We start from the raw sequence: 16,757 nt of genomic DNA, 5'->3' as shown, positions 1-16,757 counted from the left end.
TTTCTCTTTTTATAGCATGAAAGACTTTCCAGGTAAGATTTACAGAATGCATGTGTTTGTTTTTTGAAGCATAACCCCCACCCGCCACCGCCCCCCCAAAAAATCTTCTCAGCATTTTGAACAATTGTCCCCTTAACTGTATATGGAATTGGATCCAAGATTTCTAATTACCTCTTTCAAAACTGGCAGTGATTTAACAGACTTCTTCTTTAATCTGAACTACTTACACATTCCTGGAATCATATTTGTATTGACAGTGATTGTCAAAAGAAGCTAAATGTTGGAGAGAAGGGATTGGTTTGATCACTCGAGTCAGGCTGAGCAAAACAAGGGAGATTATCACACTAGGGCTAATTCCACAACAATTGTGTTATTGGAAAATAATAAAAGCATAGCTCTGTAGTGATCAATATTTTTAAACAGTCACACAATCATGCAATACTGATGATATAAAAAAAAGAGAAACGCAATTGTGCTCTGCATACATCCATTTGTGTATCATTAGTATGTCATTATTGAACGTTTAACACATAGAATCATAGAGTTGGAAGAGACCACAAGGGTCATCCAGTCCAACCCCTGCCATTCAGGAACTCACAATCAAAGCATCCCCGACAGATGGCCATCTAGCCTCTGTTTAAAGACCTCCAAAGAAGGAGACTCCATCACACTCCAAGGAAATGTGTTCCACTGTTGAACAGCTCTCAGGAAGTTCCTCCTAATGTTAAGGTAGAATCTCTTATCCTGTATCTTACATCCATTGTTCTGTGTTCTAGTCTCGGGAGCAGCAGAAACAAGGTTGCTCCCTCCTCAATGTGACACCCCTTCAAATACCATATCACCTCTTAACTGTCTCTTTTCAAGGCTAAACATACCCAGCTCCCTAAGTCATGCATGGTTATGGTATGACAGCATATGTCTGAAAATTATGGTTCCATCCTGAACACATCAAAATAAAATTTATATATTTTACAACATTATTTTTATCTAATGTCCTGCACCTCGAAATAAGACAAAAATCCACTCCAAAAACTATGCTATCAATGAGAATGAATTGCCTGTACCGAAATACAGTCTGGGAAAAGGTTCCAGATTCCTCCACAATAGCGCAAATGGAACATTATTGCCTTCCACACCTTTGCAATAGGCAATTGAAGCACAATCAGCAAACCATTCATGGGGTTTCCCTGTTAATAAGAAGTTATGGATGCATTCCAAGTTATTGATGGGAGAAGTACTGGATGAACGCAACATTGTGTGAAAATTTTGCACGATCGCTCAGTCACGAGGGGAGCATTCTGTTTTTCTCCCATTTCTTAACCCCATGTGATAATCTCTATAAATGATTTTCTCATACTTCCCTGTCTACAGGCATAAAAAGGGGCATTTCTTCCGTAGGCTTTCTTTGCTTCTTTCTCTGAAATTCAAATTTACCCAAATGACATACCTGAAATTTATAAATGGCCTATAATTCAGTGACTGTTTTATATTATGCTTGATTCCAGGTTGGATGCAGCAAGTTCAAGCACTGGCACCAGTGATACTTATGGTGATCGATCCTCAGGTCGCAGCAGCGCCTACACCAGAAGAGAGAATCGTTTGGCTGCCCTCAGTAGCAGAGCAGAAGAGGATAGTAGCAAAGATTATAAAAAAGTGGGTAACTGAAATTGAATGCTTCCCTCTCATGCTCTGTTCTCTCAGTGATTTAATAAACAACCATCTCAGGTATAGTTGGTGACTATTAGAGAAGAAGAAAATTATCAGAATTTAAATATACACAGGATGCCAAAATAGTATGGGAACTATATGTGTAAACTGAGGAGGACTGAAATCATTCAGTGTAAATTTAATTTGATAATTTGTGTCCCTTCATTTTATATCCTCCATGGTTTTCCTGAATAACCTTGGGCAAGTCACCTGCTTTAACTCAATCCATGTCCATAGAATGGGAAGACTGGCACTATATAAAATCTGAAAGTTAGGAAATGAAAAAAAAATTACTGTGTTGTCTTTTGGTACAATTGCATGAGATTTAAGCATCTGTCACACTTAAGCACACATAATATGCTTAAATGTCAGATCTAAAGACCTTAATAATTGCTCAGAGTCCTGTCTGTCACTTCAGATTAGAATTCAACATGCTAGTAGTCTAGCAGTTTTTACATTTTCACAGAACCTTTTCATCATGTATGTGTCTGTCTGGAACCTTGGTTTGTGGCCAAAGTTCTGGAGTGAGCTATAGGTCAAGCTGAGTAAAACGTAGATCTGAATCTCTGGTATATATCCATGTTATTTGCAGTAGGTCAACAGTTTAACTTCAGATTGTTTTATAGGAGTAACTGTAAAATATTCTCTTCCAATCCTAAATTACAACGCTGAAATAAAGACAGTTTAGGATGAACGGAAGTGGATTTTTCTATGGAACAGCCATAAACTCTGGACTGGCATGCAGAATTAATTCTAAGTGTATCGGAATCTTGTAGTTCTAGTGAAAAATACTATTTCACATGTATTTGTTTGCTTACTTATTTTACATCCCTCCTTTCACCTATATGGGATTCTCACAAATGAAAGGGTATGCCCAAGAGTTATCTAGCATTCCTATAAGGCTGTGCAAATGTAAGGCTGTGCAAAAGTCAGTAGTTGTTATGGTGGGAGACTATACATCTGGGTAGCGCTTTTTCTAAATGATGGGAAGCAATGTACAGTAATCTTTAATTGGATTGCAAGGGGCCTACACTGTTTAACATTTTAGAAACCTGGTTTTCAAAACCAGAAGTTTTATTCACTTCCGCCACCAATTTGACAGTCCTTGCAGCTTGCAGAAGCTCACATGGGAGAAGATTGGCCCCTTGTTCCTTCCCCACAGTTGCCCACCCCCTTTTTTAGATAAACCCATGCCATTATTACTGATTTTTATGGAGAATAAAGCTTCAAAGGAGCCTCCCATTATTCCCTGAAACAGAGTTTAAAAAGTGGGAGTGTAAGTATTGATTTTGTTTTGTAACCTCTTCTAAAATAAGGTTATCTAGCAATATTAATTGCTACTTAAAACAACTGCAGTAAAGTCTGTTAATTTGAGGGGCTGACAATAGTGATTAGAGTAGCTATTATCCTCCATTATATAAGGGTTAATGTTTCAGTAGGTGAAGCCTTATTTGATACTGACAACTTTTTTTTATCCCCATTCAGCTTTATGAGAGTGCCCTGTCTGAAAATCAAAAATTGAAATCAAAACTGCAAGATGCCCAGGTGGAACTCTCCGATATCAAAACAAAGATAGAGAAGGTAGCCCAGGTAAAGAAACCCTGAAAATAAGGATTGGAATGAAACTGTAACTAGGAATGATAAAATGTTAATGGTTCCACTTGGAGGTGGGGTGGAGTAATGATATGTGAGAAAGACCGCCATTGCTTCTCAGACAAATTAGAATAAAAATGGAAGCATTTGGAGAAGTGCCATTATTTCTTAATAAATATTTAATTCTCCTTGCGAATAACTTCTTTGTAATGTCCCCTGTGTTCCAAAACTATTTTTAATATTTTTTCTTTCAATAGCAGAAGCAGGAAAAGACTTCTGACCGTTCAAGTTTGCTTGAAATGGAAAAGAGGGTATGTGTTCTGCTTTCCATTGTCTACTTTCTTGTAATTTAGCATGACTTTAGAAGGAATAGAACTTTTGGAAGAAAAATATGACTGTAAAAACTCTAGTCCTAAAAACCCAGGTATATCAATGCTTGTATAATACCTGCCTTCTGATCCAGTTGGCTCTTCAGACTTGTTCATCAGCATTTTTTTTGCTCATTATGAAACAGTTCCTTTCAGCGTTTTAACATGTTATAAGATTTTTGTTATGATAAGTGATAACTATTGTGTCCCAGAAAGTACTGTATCAGTATGGTGGTTGATGCTGTACAAATATAGAGAAGTCTTAGGCTATATCTACATTGCAAGTATGATGCAGTTTGACACTACTTTAACTGCCATGGCTCACAAATATGGAATTCTATGATTGTAGTTTTGTGAGATACTTAGCCTTCTCACAAAAGAGAGCTCTGGTATCACAACAGAGTACACATGCCAGGATTCCATAGGATGGATCCATACCAGTTAAAGTGGTATGAAATTGCATTATTACCAACTGCTTTTTTAGTTTGAAAACATGTGAGGTAAAATATATTATCTTTTATAAATGATTCAGAATACACTGTGGCACAACAAACTCATTGTATTCAAATTATTTTATTTCAAACAATTTCTTTTGAAGATGACTGGCAAAATATATTCTAGCATAGTTTAGATATAAAAACAAGCTTAGCGTGCAAGTATGATATGCTTGTTGTATGAACCCTCTTTGCCAGGTAACAAATTTCTGCCTCTTCTAAGGCTGGGATATGCAGAGGTGTGTACTATGGGCCACATGTGGCCAAGGTTATTTTTGAGACTTAAAAATGCTCTCCTCCAAATTGTTCAATTCTATTCATTTATTTATTTATTTTACTAAAAGTATCTCAGTGTTTACCATCTAGACAGTTTAAAGTTTATTTCCTGGTTTTAGAAAAGGGTTCTCCTGAGCCTTAAGCAAGCCAGGGAGGCAAAAACAATTATTACCTACTACTGCTACTACTACCACCAACTCTACTATATCATTTCTATTCCTAGAATTTGTCCAGTATTCTCTTGTTCACCCCACTGTAGTAGTAGTGCTGCTGCTGCTGCTGCTATTATTATTATTATTATTATTATTATTATTATTAGGTTTATTCTTATTCTTATTGGTGTAACCCTCCAACTGCAAATCCTTGAAGAACCCCAAACCCTGAAAACAGAAACACATGTGTGGAAGCCTGGCCAATTCCATGTGTAACAACTGAGACCTACTTTCCAAAATTCTCCATTCCTTTGGTTAATGTTGGACATCTAAGAAGCAAGGAAGGGAGCTGATCAGTAGGAAGTTATATCTACTGTCTTTTCCGACATATAAGACTACTTTTTAACCCAGGAAAATCTTCTCAAAAGTCAGGGGTCGTCTTACACTCCGGGGTCGTCTTTTAGGGTGGGTGCTGAAACTTCCGAGCTGGACTGGAGAATCTGTGGTCACCACATATAGTGGGGGGAGCTCAAAAACGGCTGTGGCCACATCCCCACCGTATGCGGCGACCTCAGACTGTGGCCACATCCCTGCCGTATGTGGAGCAAGCCTCAGGCATCCAGGACACCCGGGGTATGGAAAAAAGAGACGTGCTTGCGCTACCACTCTGATAGTCTTGGAGACAGGGAGGGCTGGGCAGACAGGGAGAGCTGACCAATCCAAGCAGGCTTTGTATACAACAGGTTTTCCTGCTAAGAACCTGCATGTCATAAGCATTTGAATTAAAATTACCCTATTGAAATCAAATCTGATAATTTTTTTAAATTTTTATTTGGTGTGCGTTGGAAGAGGGGTAGTCTTATACGGCGAGTATATCCCAAACTCTATATTTTAACTGGAAAAGTTGGGGGTCGTCTTATACACCGGAAAATACAGTACTTTTATACATATGAAAAAGCTCTACATATGCACTTTATAAAAAAGAAGGTTGTACAGTCAGATCTTAGTACCCCCTCCCCCATGGATACTAAAAAATGGTATCTCAAGTCCCATTGTCCCTAATGGCAATGGCACATGCGCAAGTGCGCTAGCGTGACTATATCATGCACTGCTATTGGGGATGATGGGGCTTGCTGTCCATGGATGCTTAAATCGTTTGATAGCAAGCCCCCGGATAATGAAGCCCCATTGTAGTTCTTTCTTCTAAGTATACTGCTATGTCTTTTGAAAAAATTTGGGTCTCTTAATGCTGATGTATTTTTCTTCATTAAACTGTCTATGATTAGTGTCCCTCCCCATATTGCACAAAAGATTTTTCACTGTAACTGTTCTTACGTGAACAGGAGAAACGAGCCCTTGAGCGGAAGCTGTCTGAAATGGAAGAGGAGATGAAGGTAGAAAAACTTCCTCCCTTATTTTTTTCTGTATAGTAATGCTTTTTAGAGTGGCATGTTGGGAACAATGTTAGTCATACAACCGTATTTTAATATAGTACACAAATACACACCCCCTGTTGAGTGCCCTTATGTTTCCCATGCTACAAGCATTTTCTAAAACTTTCCTGAGGACTTCTGTTTTGCAACATTTATTATGAAGCCATTTTTACCTGTGCTATTCTTAAGCTTGTCTTCTAGAAGCCTCAGGGAAGCTTGCTATTCAATATGAGGCTGATGAATTAATATGCAAAAAAGTGTGTCTGAAGTTTTACCTGTAAGGATCTTCCCATTTCCCAGTGAAACATACTTCAGTTCTACACTGCAATTTTTTTTTTTGGGGGGGGGGGGGGATTCTGTATGTCATGGGTGGTGGATAGTTTCCAGAGGCTTGGGAGCCACAGGTCTTCTGGTTTCTTCAAAGATTCCACCTGTCCCTCTTACCTCTTCAGTTTTTGTGTGTGTAAAATAGTGTAATGCCCCATAATTTTGGGCTGAGGGACAATACTGGACCTCAGGAAGACATTCTTACCCATCCTTGCTGTATACAGTGTCTTGAGTGGGCTCTATTGAGTATACCCCATGGGTAGGAAGCCCTTACTCCCACCTGGTGGTGTCCTTTATTATGAAACTTGGGCGGTGGAGTGGGGTACGATCAATTAAAGTGGAAGCATACGGTCATCATGGAATAGCTACTCCAAAAAGGACAGCATGCTTTAGTATTTCATCAGCTTCTACCCCATCATTTATATTGCTAGTCTTTACTGATGTGCCCCTTGTAGTGAGTGGGGAAGACATCCAACATTTGGAAGAAAAAAAAGAGTCCAAGAGCCCTTTAAAGAATTTCAGATTTTTTATTCTGAGTGTGAACTTTATTTAAAGTTCCATTTGGATTTAAGTTTTTTTCTTCAAAAGAAAATTTCAGTAGCAGAAACTACAATCCAGTTCTACTGGAGGGCTGTGTCTTATGAACTAGTGAGGCATCTTATGAAAATGTAATTAGTAATCTGTGAGCTGCTAAAGAATTTGAAAATGGAAGTGCACAAGATCAAACATCAGTGTCATCTTATTGTAAGATGTCAAATCAAAATTGGGAAAATGCAGAATACAGCCACAGAAGAGAGCTAGAATACTGCTTCATTGTGAAGAATGTTGTAACAAACAAAATTACTTTAGAAAATGTACTTATATCAGAATGTAAAAAGAAAAATGTAGCTCAAATATTTTTAAATATAGTAATTATAAACATTTAACTCCATATTAGTGGTTACTGAAGTATTTAGTTGTTAATCTTTTCCTAATTTAAATAGTGTTTTAAAATAAATTCAAGTATATAATTCTGTTAAGCGTGTATGTGTATGCATGTGTGAGAGGGAGAGAGAATACAGGTCATCTTCAGCATGTCTACCTCTTTTGAATGATATCAATTTCATGCATTGTATGCCTTCATCTGTACACAGCTTCTTAATATGGCCAACGTCACCTTGAGCTAACCAAGCAAATATGCATGAACTACTTCAATCTCTCCTATACTGTTGTTACAATTTGGCTTACACCTTCTTCAGAAATTTCCTTTTGAATGTATGTTATTGTGGGACTGTACAACAATTTTATTTTTATTTTACTTTATTTTTTTATTTTTCTGACAGCATTGAATTTGTAAGAAGATGTAGAAAGCTGAGTTTGAGAGGTGCTGCTAGGCTTTCATGACTGGTTGGTCATGATGCTTCTGGCTTAACAGACACAAATATCTCAGCTGTATGAGCTTAGTCAGCACTTAGAAACTTTTTAAAGTATAGACAGGTGGATTATTATCAGTTGTTTTCAGCGACAAAACCAATGATGAAGCATTCATTATGCTCTCTCGATCTGCTGACCCTTTTCATTTTTATGGAATATAATTACTGTGAGCCTCTGAACAACAAAATTAATGCAGCATGGGCTAGGCTCATCATAAGGTTATAAGGATCTCTTTACAATAAAGGCATACATGAGAGCATTGGGGAGAAAGAACAAGGTTATCAATCTGTTGTATGTGCCTTACAAAATGTTTACAAATAAAAACTAAATGTTGCTATCCTGTGTTACATACATCATGTCCTTTTACTGGATTTGCTTGTCAGTCTCATATGTTTAATATCAAATGCTTTTTTAAAAAAAATTCACAAAAAATTCATTAAAAAATTCATTGTGGTTCTATTCACCTTCAGGCCCAGAGGCAAAGAACCCTGACATGGTTCCATTGAATTCATATTGTCTTTCCATCAAATGGTTATCACAAGGACATTTTATCTTTTATTTTGGGCCAGAGTGTTCAGTTGCTTAGTGGTGGAATTTATAATTCTGTAGTTATATAGCTCTAGAGGGAGATGGGGAGAATGTGCTGGGGAGAATGCTCTTAACTATAGGAGATGTATCCAGTTTTATTCTCCTCTTCCCACCCTTCTGCCCTAGCTAAACTTTGTCTTGAATACTTAAGTGGGAAAACTTTCTCTTGAAAGTTTAATCTCAGTTATATCTTATGCATTATGTTCTGTTAATTTCTTTTGAAAGTCTTAGAATGGAATGTGGAATGCCTTGCCGGAGGAGATCTGTCAAATTTCCAGTCTAGACAGCTTTAAAAAAGCTGTTAAGATGGATCTCTTCCGGCAGGCCTTCCCCAAATAGAACAATCGGCTAATGATTTCTTCTCACCTTTATTATTATTGTTGTTATTATGCTTTATTTTATAGCGCTGTAGATTTACACAGCGCTGTACATACAAACAATAAGTATCATTCTACTATTTCCCAGTAGATCGTTGTTATTATCAGTATTGTAACAATTGATTTTAAATTGTAATGTGTTTAATCCTTTTTTAAAGGGGGTTAGATATAGTATTGTACAGACTGTATGTAGCGTATATTGACTGCTTTTTAATCATGTAAGCCGCTTTGATTGGTCCTTTGGCATAAAAGTGGGATATAAATACAGATTTTATTATTTTTTATTATTTTTAGAGGATACTTCTTCAGGGGCAGATTCAGTGACTCAGATATATTGCCTGTGTTCCAGTTTATAGTTGATCTGTATTAAAGGATAAATATATTAAATGTTTCTTGGTTTTGCAAATAGTCTGCTTTGAAAAATATTTCCAGAATAAAGTAATTTCTCCAAAGGGAAGTTAATTTCTATATAGTCGCTCCTCCTAATTCGTGAATCTGGGATCCGCAACCTTGAAAATCCATGGAGGAGCAACCTCCACTATTTTCAGTGGTGTGTCCCCCTGCCACAAGTGCACAGGCATGCACCCCATTCAAGCCTATGGGGCTTGAATATGCATGAGCCTCCATTTTCATGGGAGTGGGGTCCGGAATGGATCCCCCGCGAAAATGGAGGGTGAACTGTAATTGCTATACAAACACTTTTAAAACACTGATTCTGTACGCTTTACTTTTGCAGTTGATTTACAGGATTTTATTCCTATTTTGTAACAATGACTCAGACCAATACCCAGAAGTGCCCTGATACACTTTAAAGTCCTACATTATTTTAATGTCTAAGCTACCTTGAATTACAGTTTTGAGGGAAAGACAGGGTATAAATAAAGGTGACGATGACGACGACGACGACGATGATGATGATGATGATGATGATGATGATAGGTTTGCATAACTTGATTATCAGTTTCCAGATGTACTGCCATACACGAAGTATGAGTTTATATTTAGAGGAAAGTTTTAAAGATTAAACATAGGTAGCGTACATTGCTTGAACCTGATGAGTGTGATAAAAGGAGAAGCATAAAGTGCAGTATAAGTACACATACAGGTTGCATGGATAAAGTATGTTTTATGTTTTAAATTCCACATTGTTTAATTGTATTTTAAGGGGGGTGGGTTGAGGCTTTGGACTGTATATTTTAACCTTGTAAATTGCCCTGGTTGCATTTTTTAGAGAGGCGGGATATAAATAAATTTTATTATTATTAATAATGTTCCTTTGTTGTGTAAGAATTCAGAGCATCGCTGATGTATGCAAACTAATTTCCCTTTCTACTCCAAATATTCCTGTATGTCAAGTACAGGATAATGGAGTTAATGGCAAGCTTTTATTCAACAGCAAACTGCTTTTACTTTACAAAGGCATCTGGATCATGATATGGGTCACATGAAGAGATCCATAAAGACACTAAGCTGCTCTATCAGCACTGTTCAGACTAGCATTACATTTGATAGTACTTGCAGTAGAACTGCTTATAGGATTGCCCTGATGTGGTTTGCAAAAGTTTAACACATCCCACAACAGAATAATAATTTCTTATCTTACGTTTTATCGTTACATTTGAAATTCAGGCAGGTTCAAGCATTAAGAGAGCAAATGCCTATTGTGGTTTCTTTTTAGTCTTTCCAGAACCTCAGTGTGTTGTCTGGCTTCTTCTGTGCTTTCACAGCTTCCCATCTTTCATTGCTGCTCTTTTTTTTATTTCTTGCTTGTCAACTGAATTCACGTTTCTGTGCTGTTTTATATTCTCTGTTTTGTCTTTGTCTATCTCCTCCATGTCTCACTTTGCAGAACCTTCACCAGCTCAAACAGATTCACACTTTGAGGCAGATGAATGAGCAGCTGCTGGCCGAAAACAGGGCTTTGACCAGGGTTGTAGCCAGGCTCTCGCAGTCCGCTGAGCCCCCAGAGTCAGAAGAGCTATAGCATCTCCCCCTCAAGTTGATCTCACTTCTCCTTCCACTCTTCCAGGCAGGTCTTTGCTCTTATTGTCTGTCCAAGCCTATCCGCAACTCTTTCCACATTCTTCCTAACTCTGTCAGATAAAAAGTGTGACACTCAAATAGCCGTATGCAGGTGGCTTCCTACTAGAACAGTATTGGTTATAAACTTTACGTTTCTAATCCCTATAAGGTACAGTCTTCATCTTGGAGGTACAGTTCTTGATTTACACAGTCACTTCTTTTCAGGTATGCATTTTGCCTATATAGGTTCTGCATCGCACTTGAATTTCTGGAATAATAATGATTTTATTTAGGCTTTGCCCTTTCAAAAGGCATTGTTGGATAAGGATAAGGACAAATCAAAGAGAGAAAACAAAATGAAAGAATCCATCTGTCTGTTTGTTATAAAGTATGTTAGAACAATGCCATTCTGAAGGAGAATATTATAAGATTTTTTAAAAATACTACCCAAATATATATAAGAGACCAAGATTGGAACACATGAATTATTGTTAAAGGTGGGTAGCTATTAAATTATTTTATGGCAGGATAATAGTATCTGAAATGAGCTATAAGGAATACAGTCCCAAATACAATTTTGTCACTGAATGCAGGGTTGGACATAGATTAATATTGTAACTGTGTCAACTTCTAAATGTTTACTTAGTTGATGGGAATATATTGGGAGACAATAAGTGTGTGTGTGTTGTGTGCCTTCATGTTTCCAACTTACAGCGACCCTAAGGTGAACCTATCATGGCCTTTTCTTCACACATTTTTTTCAGAGGCTTCCCTTGAGGCTTGGAGCATGTGACTTGCCCAAGTGGGTTTCATGACAAAGCAGGGAATCGAACCCTGATCTCCAGAGTCATAGTCCAAATCTCAAACAACTATGCCACAATCCAAATGATCTTTTATCAGGTGCAGTAGCTTAAATGTTTTCATAAATAAATAGGCATGTACACAGGCATGCATACACATGTAAAGGTAAAGGTAGTCCTGTGACATGAATGTCTAGTTTTAACCGACTGTAGGGGGCTGTGCTCATCTCCATTACTAAGCCAGGATTGTCCGAAGACAAATCCAGCGGTCATGTAGCCAGCATTACTGCACTCAATGCTGTTACCTTCCCACCAAAGTGGTACCTATTTATCTACTTCCATGTGCATGCTTTTGAACAGCTAGGTTGGCAGAAGCTGGGGCTCGCTCACCCAATCATGCACCACTCGGGTTTCAAACTGCCAACCTGCCCATCTTCCCATCGTCAGAATTGGCGTCTTAACCACTAAGCCAGCACATCCCTCGTACACTGAATATATTGATGCAAATTTGTATGTAAATTAATAGGTTACCAGAAAAGTTCTTATTCAAATACTGCAAAAGCTTAAAATACTACATTTTTGTTCTGCTATAATATAATGATGTTTCTTAATCATCAGCACCTGTATCAGAGACAGCAGCTAATAATGCCAGTCAAGATCCACATGAGCTTCTATTCCTCAGGTCTTAACTATGACAGGTTACAGACCGCCCAAAAAGGGCAGCCTGCCGGTGCCTGGTTTTCCACTAGAGGGAAGCCTCAGCTGCCAAACGGCAAGGCTTCCTGCCAGCAGAAAAAGAACCCGCAAAAATGGGTTCTGTCTATGCCGCAATGGCAGTGTAACGAGTGTGCCACAATATGCCACTGGTGCACTTGTTACACAAGTGCTGCACGGCGCCATGCAGATGCTGCACGGCGCCATGCAGATGCTGCACGGCGCCATGCAGATGCTGCACGGCGCCATGCGGATGCTGCGTGGCGCTTGCTTAACAATTGCAGCACTTCGTCTGTACAGGGCGCCGCCATTTTGATGCCCTTGTCATGTGCAAGGAGCATCTAGAAGCACTGCCCCATGGCACCCCTCACTCGTGACGAGGGCGTCCTTTTTGGCCCATCTGGACTCAGCCTAAGCAAATTTATAGAAACATTAAGAAAGTAACAGTTTTCATAGATGAAAATAAGAAGTCTCAACTCAGGAAGAATATGTAAAATGGGGGAAAGAAATGAAAAAAATTATTTTGACCAAATACTAACTATACGTCATAACAAATTTAAAGTATAAGAAGCTCACTGTTTAAGATTCTCAAAAAGCTGTTTGTTTTCTTTCTTCATAGTTAACCTGTGGCACATCATCAGTAATATTCAGCATAGACAATAGTATGGTTGTTTTGTTTTGGCTTTCTTTTAAATAAAATAATAGACCACTTCATGGAGGACATGAATACAAGTATTTTGTAATAGTTGAAGGTGTTTTTACAGTTATAATAATTTAGTAGCTTTTTTTTACTAATGCTTTATGCTTTCCTAAGGGTTATTAAGTTGTAAAAGCCCTTTGCTTCATGTGCTTGGTCCCTTTCAGGTTGACATGTTAGCCATAGTATGTAGCGTATATAATATAATATAAAAGTTGTATATAATTCAAGGCTCTAGAACAGGGGTAGGCAACCTGCGGCCCGCGGGCCGGATGCGGCCCGGCGAGGCCTTGGGACCGGCCCCAGCCCGGTCCTGTCGCCGATTGCCGCCGGGGCCTTTGGCGTCTTGCGCGAGGGGCATGGTGGGGCAATTGTCTATAGAGGCCTCAGAAACATGCATTTATCTTAACATTTTTTTAAAAATCAGCAAATGTTTTCGCGTGACCTCCTATTTTTATTTAAAAAGTGTCCTCCATTTGAAAATTTTGTCCTACATTTGTCCCGGTTTATTTATTTATTTAATTTTTAAAAAAATTTATTTAATTATTTATTTTTTGGGCTTCGGCCCCCCAGTTGTCTGAGGGACAGCAACCCGGCCCCCGGCTCTAAAGGGTTGCCTACCCCTGCTCTAGAATAGTCAGTTTTTCCTAAAGTTGTTATTCACTAAAGCAACCACCATGAAGCTGTATTTGCTTTGATGCCCTCCTTATTTGGCTGAGAAAACACTAAGTAACAAATGTTAAACAAATCACTTTAACAGCATGATATATCACTTAGATTTATTGTCTTTCTTACTAAATTTACCAGGTATTCATATTTGGTATATAGTAGTGAAATGTGTTCTGCTTGATATTCACCAGAACACTGCTAAGGAAGACGGCTGTTTTCATCCCATTTCACTTTTTCTGTTTAGCATGAATTCATTTAAAAGAAAATGGTATAGTGAATACTGAAATAAACACTGGGAAAAACAAGATGTAGCTAAATTGCTACCATATTACAAATTAAGCAATTTTGTTCTTTCTTGATGGTGCTCAAAATGAAGGGAAGTAACTCTTTGGTTTTTCCCATTTGTGTAAACAAATAATCTTCCTCTCCATGAGAATATGTGGGGCATTGTGCAGGGTTTGTTTGTTCGGGTTTTTTTAATAAGAATTATTCATATTTTGCATTTATATTGAGAAAAATTCCTGATGGGTATGTGTAACGCACACAACTAAGTTTTATTGATGACAGCACCCTGGGCCTATTTAACCCACTGCTGCCACCAATTTAGGTGACGTCCACCCACAAGTCTCTCTTCTGATGAAGAACACCACTGTGTCTACTGTTTGGGTAGCATAGTTTGATTGTAAAACACCGGCCACTTATTTCTTAAATAATAACAAAAGTTTATTGTAAGGCAAGAAAATAAACTTTAATTTGGTTTCAAAGTTGTTATTGTTGACTGGTTACTTTAGTCTTGGTTATTTAGTTACAAGTTGACATTTGACTCTTAATATTATCTCAGCCACAAAGGCACTATTATCTTTCTGAATATAAACTGACCAAACTCCTATTTCAGAGTCCGGCTTGTACCTAACACCGTCCCATTTTGGACTTATCAGACCCTTCCGTGGTCTATCAACAACTAGAATCTGTTCCCTCAGGAACTCCTGGAACACACACCCTCTCTCAGGCTTAACTGTTCCCCTCCAAATGTCAGAATCCTCACCCTCAGAATTCTCAACCCTAACTGGACTAACCAACTGTCACACAGAATCTTCCCATTCTTCAGCCAGCACCAGATTGGCTGAGCTCTAGCTGCCTTCTCATTGGTCAGCTTGAGGTTCTATTCACCGCAGTATGATGTACAAAATATACTTTCATGTACAATAACCTCTTTGCAGAAAAATCACATGTATTTTGTGCAAATAGATTCACCCAAATGAAGTCCTAAAGTACAAATAAAAATAAGAGTGGTGTCCCAAATATTAGGATGCTCTTTTTCAAAAGAATGTAAATATTTGTATTTTGTCACATCCCTATACCAGGGACGTAGCCAGGATTTTAGGAAGGGGGGGTCCAGACTAAGTGCCACCATTATAATGGGGCTTGGGCGCGGCAGCGCAGCAGCACGCACCATTCATTTTTCTAATGGAAGGGGGGTCCGGACCCCAAGAACCCCCCCCCCTTGACTACATCCCTGCCTATACATTTCAGGAGCTGTTTAATTTGACTAGTTATTAATAGTGTCTGGACCTATTGGTCCATTGTACTTACATGAAGAAACTTAATCTTACATATCATTACATATTACAAGCCCTCCCTTCTTGCCAACTGTCATCTTCTGTCCTGGAGGGAGTGGAAGGACAGGCCCAACGCCATCAGGCCTGAAGAAGAAGAGCCCTTCCTCCTTGCCAACTGTCATCTTCTGTCCTGGAGGGAGTGAAAGGACAGGTCCAGAAGAAGATCCCTCCCTCCTTGCCACTTGTCATCTTCTGTCCTGGAGGGAGTGAAAGGACAGGCCCAACCCCATCAGGCCTAAAGAAGAAGAGCCCTCCCTCCTTGCCAACTGTCAACTTCTGTCCTGGAGGGTGGAAGGACAGGCCCAACGCCATCGGGCCTAAAGAAGAAGAGCCCTCCCTCCTTGCCAACTGTCATCTTCTGTCCTGGAGGGAGTGAAAGGACAGGCCCAACGCCATTGGTCCTGAAGAAGAAGAGCCCTCCCTCCTTGCCAACCGTCATCTTCTGTCCTGGAGGGAGTGAAAGGACAGGCCCAATGCCATTGGGCCTGAAGAAGAAGAGCCCTCCCTCCTTGCCAACTGTCATCTTCTGTCCTGGAGGGAGTGAAAGGACAGGCCCAATGCCATCGGGCCTGAAGAATAAGAGCCCTCTCTCCTTGCCAACTGTCATCTTCTGGCCTGGAAGGGAGTGAAAGGACAGGCCCTACGCCATCGGACCTGAAGAAAAAGGCCCTTCCTTTTTGCTAACTGTTATCTTTTGGCCTGAAAGGGAGTGAAAGGACAGGCCCAACGCCATCGGGGCCTGAAGAAGAAGGCCCTCCCTCCTTGCCAACTATCACCTTCTGGCCTGGAGGGAGTGAAAGGACAGGCCCATTGCCATTGGACCTGAAGAAGAAGAGCCCTCCCTCCTTGCCAACTGTCATCTCCTGGCCTGGAGGTAGTGAAAGGACGGGCCCAACACCATCGAGCCCAGCCTCGGTTAAGAAGAAGAGTCCTCCCTCCAGTCTCTCTGCCTTAGTCCAGGCCTCAGAGGGAGAGAAGAACTCCTGGTCTTGATTCCCTTCGCCACCACAATTCCCTTCTCCTTTTCTGTTGTGTCTTTTTAGATTGTAAGCCTGAGGGCAGGGAACCGTCTAATTAAAATAATAATTGTAAGCCGCTCTGAGAGCCTTTACAGAAGAAGAAGAAGAAGAAGAAGAAGAAGAAGAAGAAGAAGAAGAAGAAGAAGAAGAAGGGCGGGGTATAAATAATGTAAATAAATAAAAAATAATTACATAAATGCATATTCTATATTTCTTTAATAATCTCATCATGTCCTATTTAAAACAGAAATAATGATTGTGTTGTTTTCAATGTTAATTGAAGTTTTTGATTTTATTGGTTTTGCTAAAAAAAAAATAAGTTGTGCAAACACCTCTCCTACGTCTCTCATGGAAAAAAGCGGGGGGATGGGAATATTACAGGTTTTTTTCCTTTTTGTAAAAATGAAGTTCCAAAATGCAATGTATTTCACTACAGATGACTAGGGGGACCTTGATTTGTAAAGACAATACAGTCGGTTCTTCTTATAC

General features: G+C 39.2%; 1 protein-coding gene across 15 annotated transcripts in view; it reads left to right on the top strand.

Annotated features, from left to right (window-relative positions):
* PPP1R12B (protein phosphatase 1 regulatory subunit 12B) overlaps nucleotides 1-16,757 on the top strand; it is a 183,312-nt gene that overhangs the window by 158,591 nt on the left and 7,964 nt on the right. For 6 of the 15 annotated variants that reach the window (XM_089514314.1, XM_089514306.1, XM_089514313.1 and 3 more), the window contains 6 exons: nucleotides 16-32; nucleotides 1,506-1,653; nucleotides 3,193-3,297; nucleotides 3,558-3,611; nucleotides 5,934-5,984; nucleotides 10,578-10,757. In XM_089514314.1, the coding sequence (XP_089370440.1) occupies nucleotides 16-32; nucleotides 1,506-1,653; nucleotides 3,193-3,297; nucleotides 3,558-3,611; nucleotides 5,934-5,984; nucleotides 10,578-10,712 (510 nt within the window). In that variant the 3' untranslated portion in view covers nucleotides 10,713-10,757. Of the gene's footprint in view, nucleotides 1-15; nucleotides 33-1,505; nucleotides 1,654-3,192; nucleotides 3,298-3,557; nucleotides 3,612-5,933; nucleotides 5,985-10,577; nucleotides 10,758-10,919; nucleotides 10,976-11,514; nucleotides 11,651-16,757 lie in introns of those variants that run through there. The other 9 variants (XM_089514315.1, XM_089514310.1, XM_089514308.1 and 6 more) reach the window with 6 other exon arrangements.

Source organism: Sceloporus occidentalis, unplaced genomic scaffold (assembly GCF_023333645.1).
Source record: "Sceloporus occidentalis isolate IW3139 unplaced genomic scaffold, rSceOcc1.0.p SCAF_3, whole genome shotgun sequence".
Classification (NCBI taxonomy): Eukaryota; Metazoa; Chordata; class Lepidosauria; order Squamata; family Phrynosomatidae; genus Sceloporus; species Sceloporus occidentalis.
Note: the sequence above shows the minus strand (reverse complement) of the source record. Positions and strands in the feature narration are given on the sequence as shown.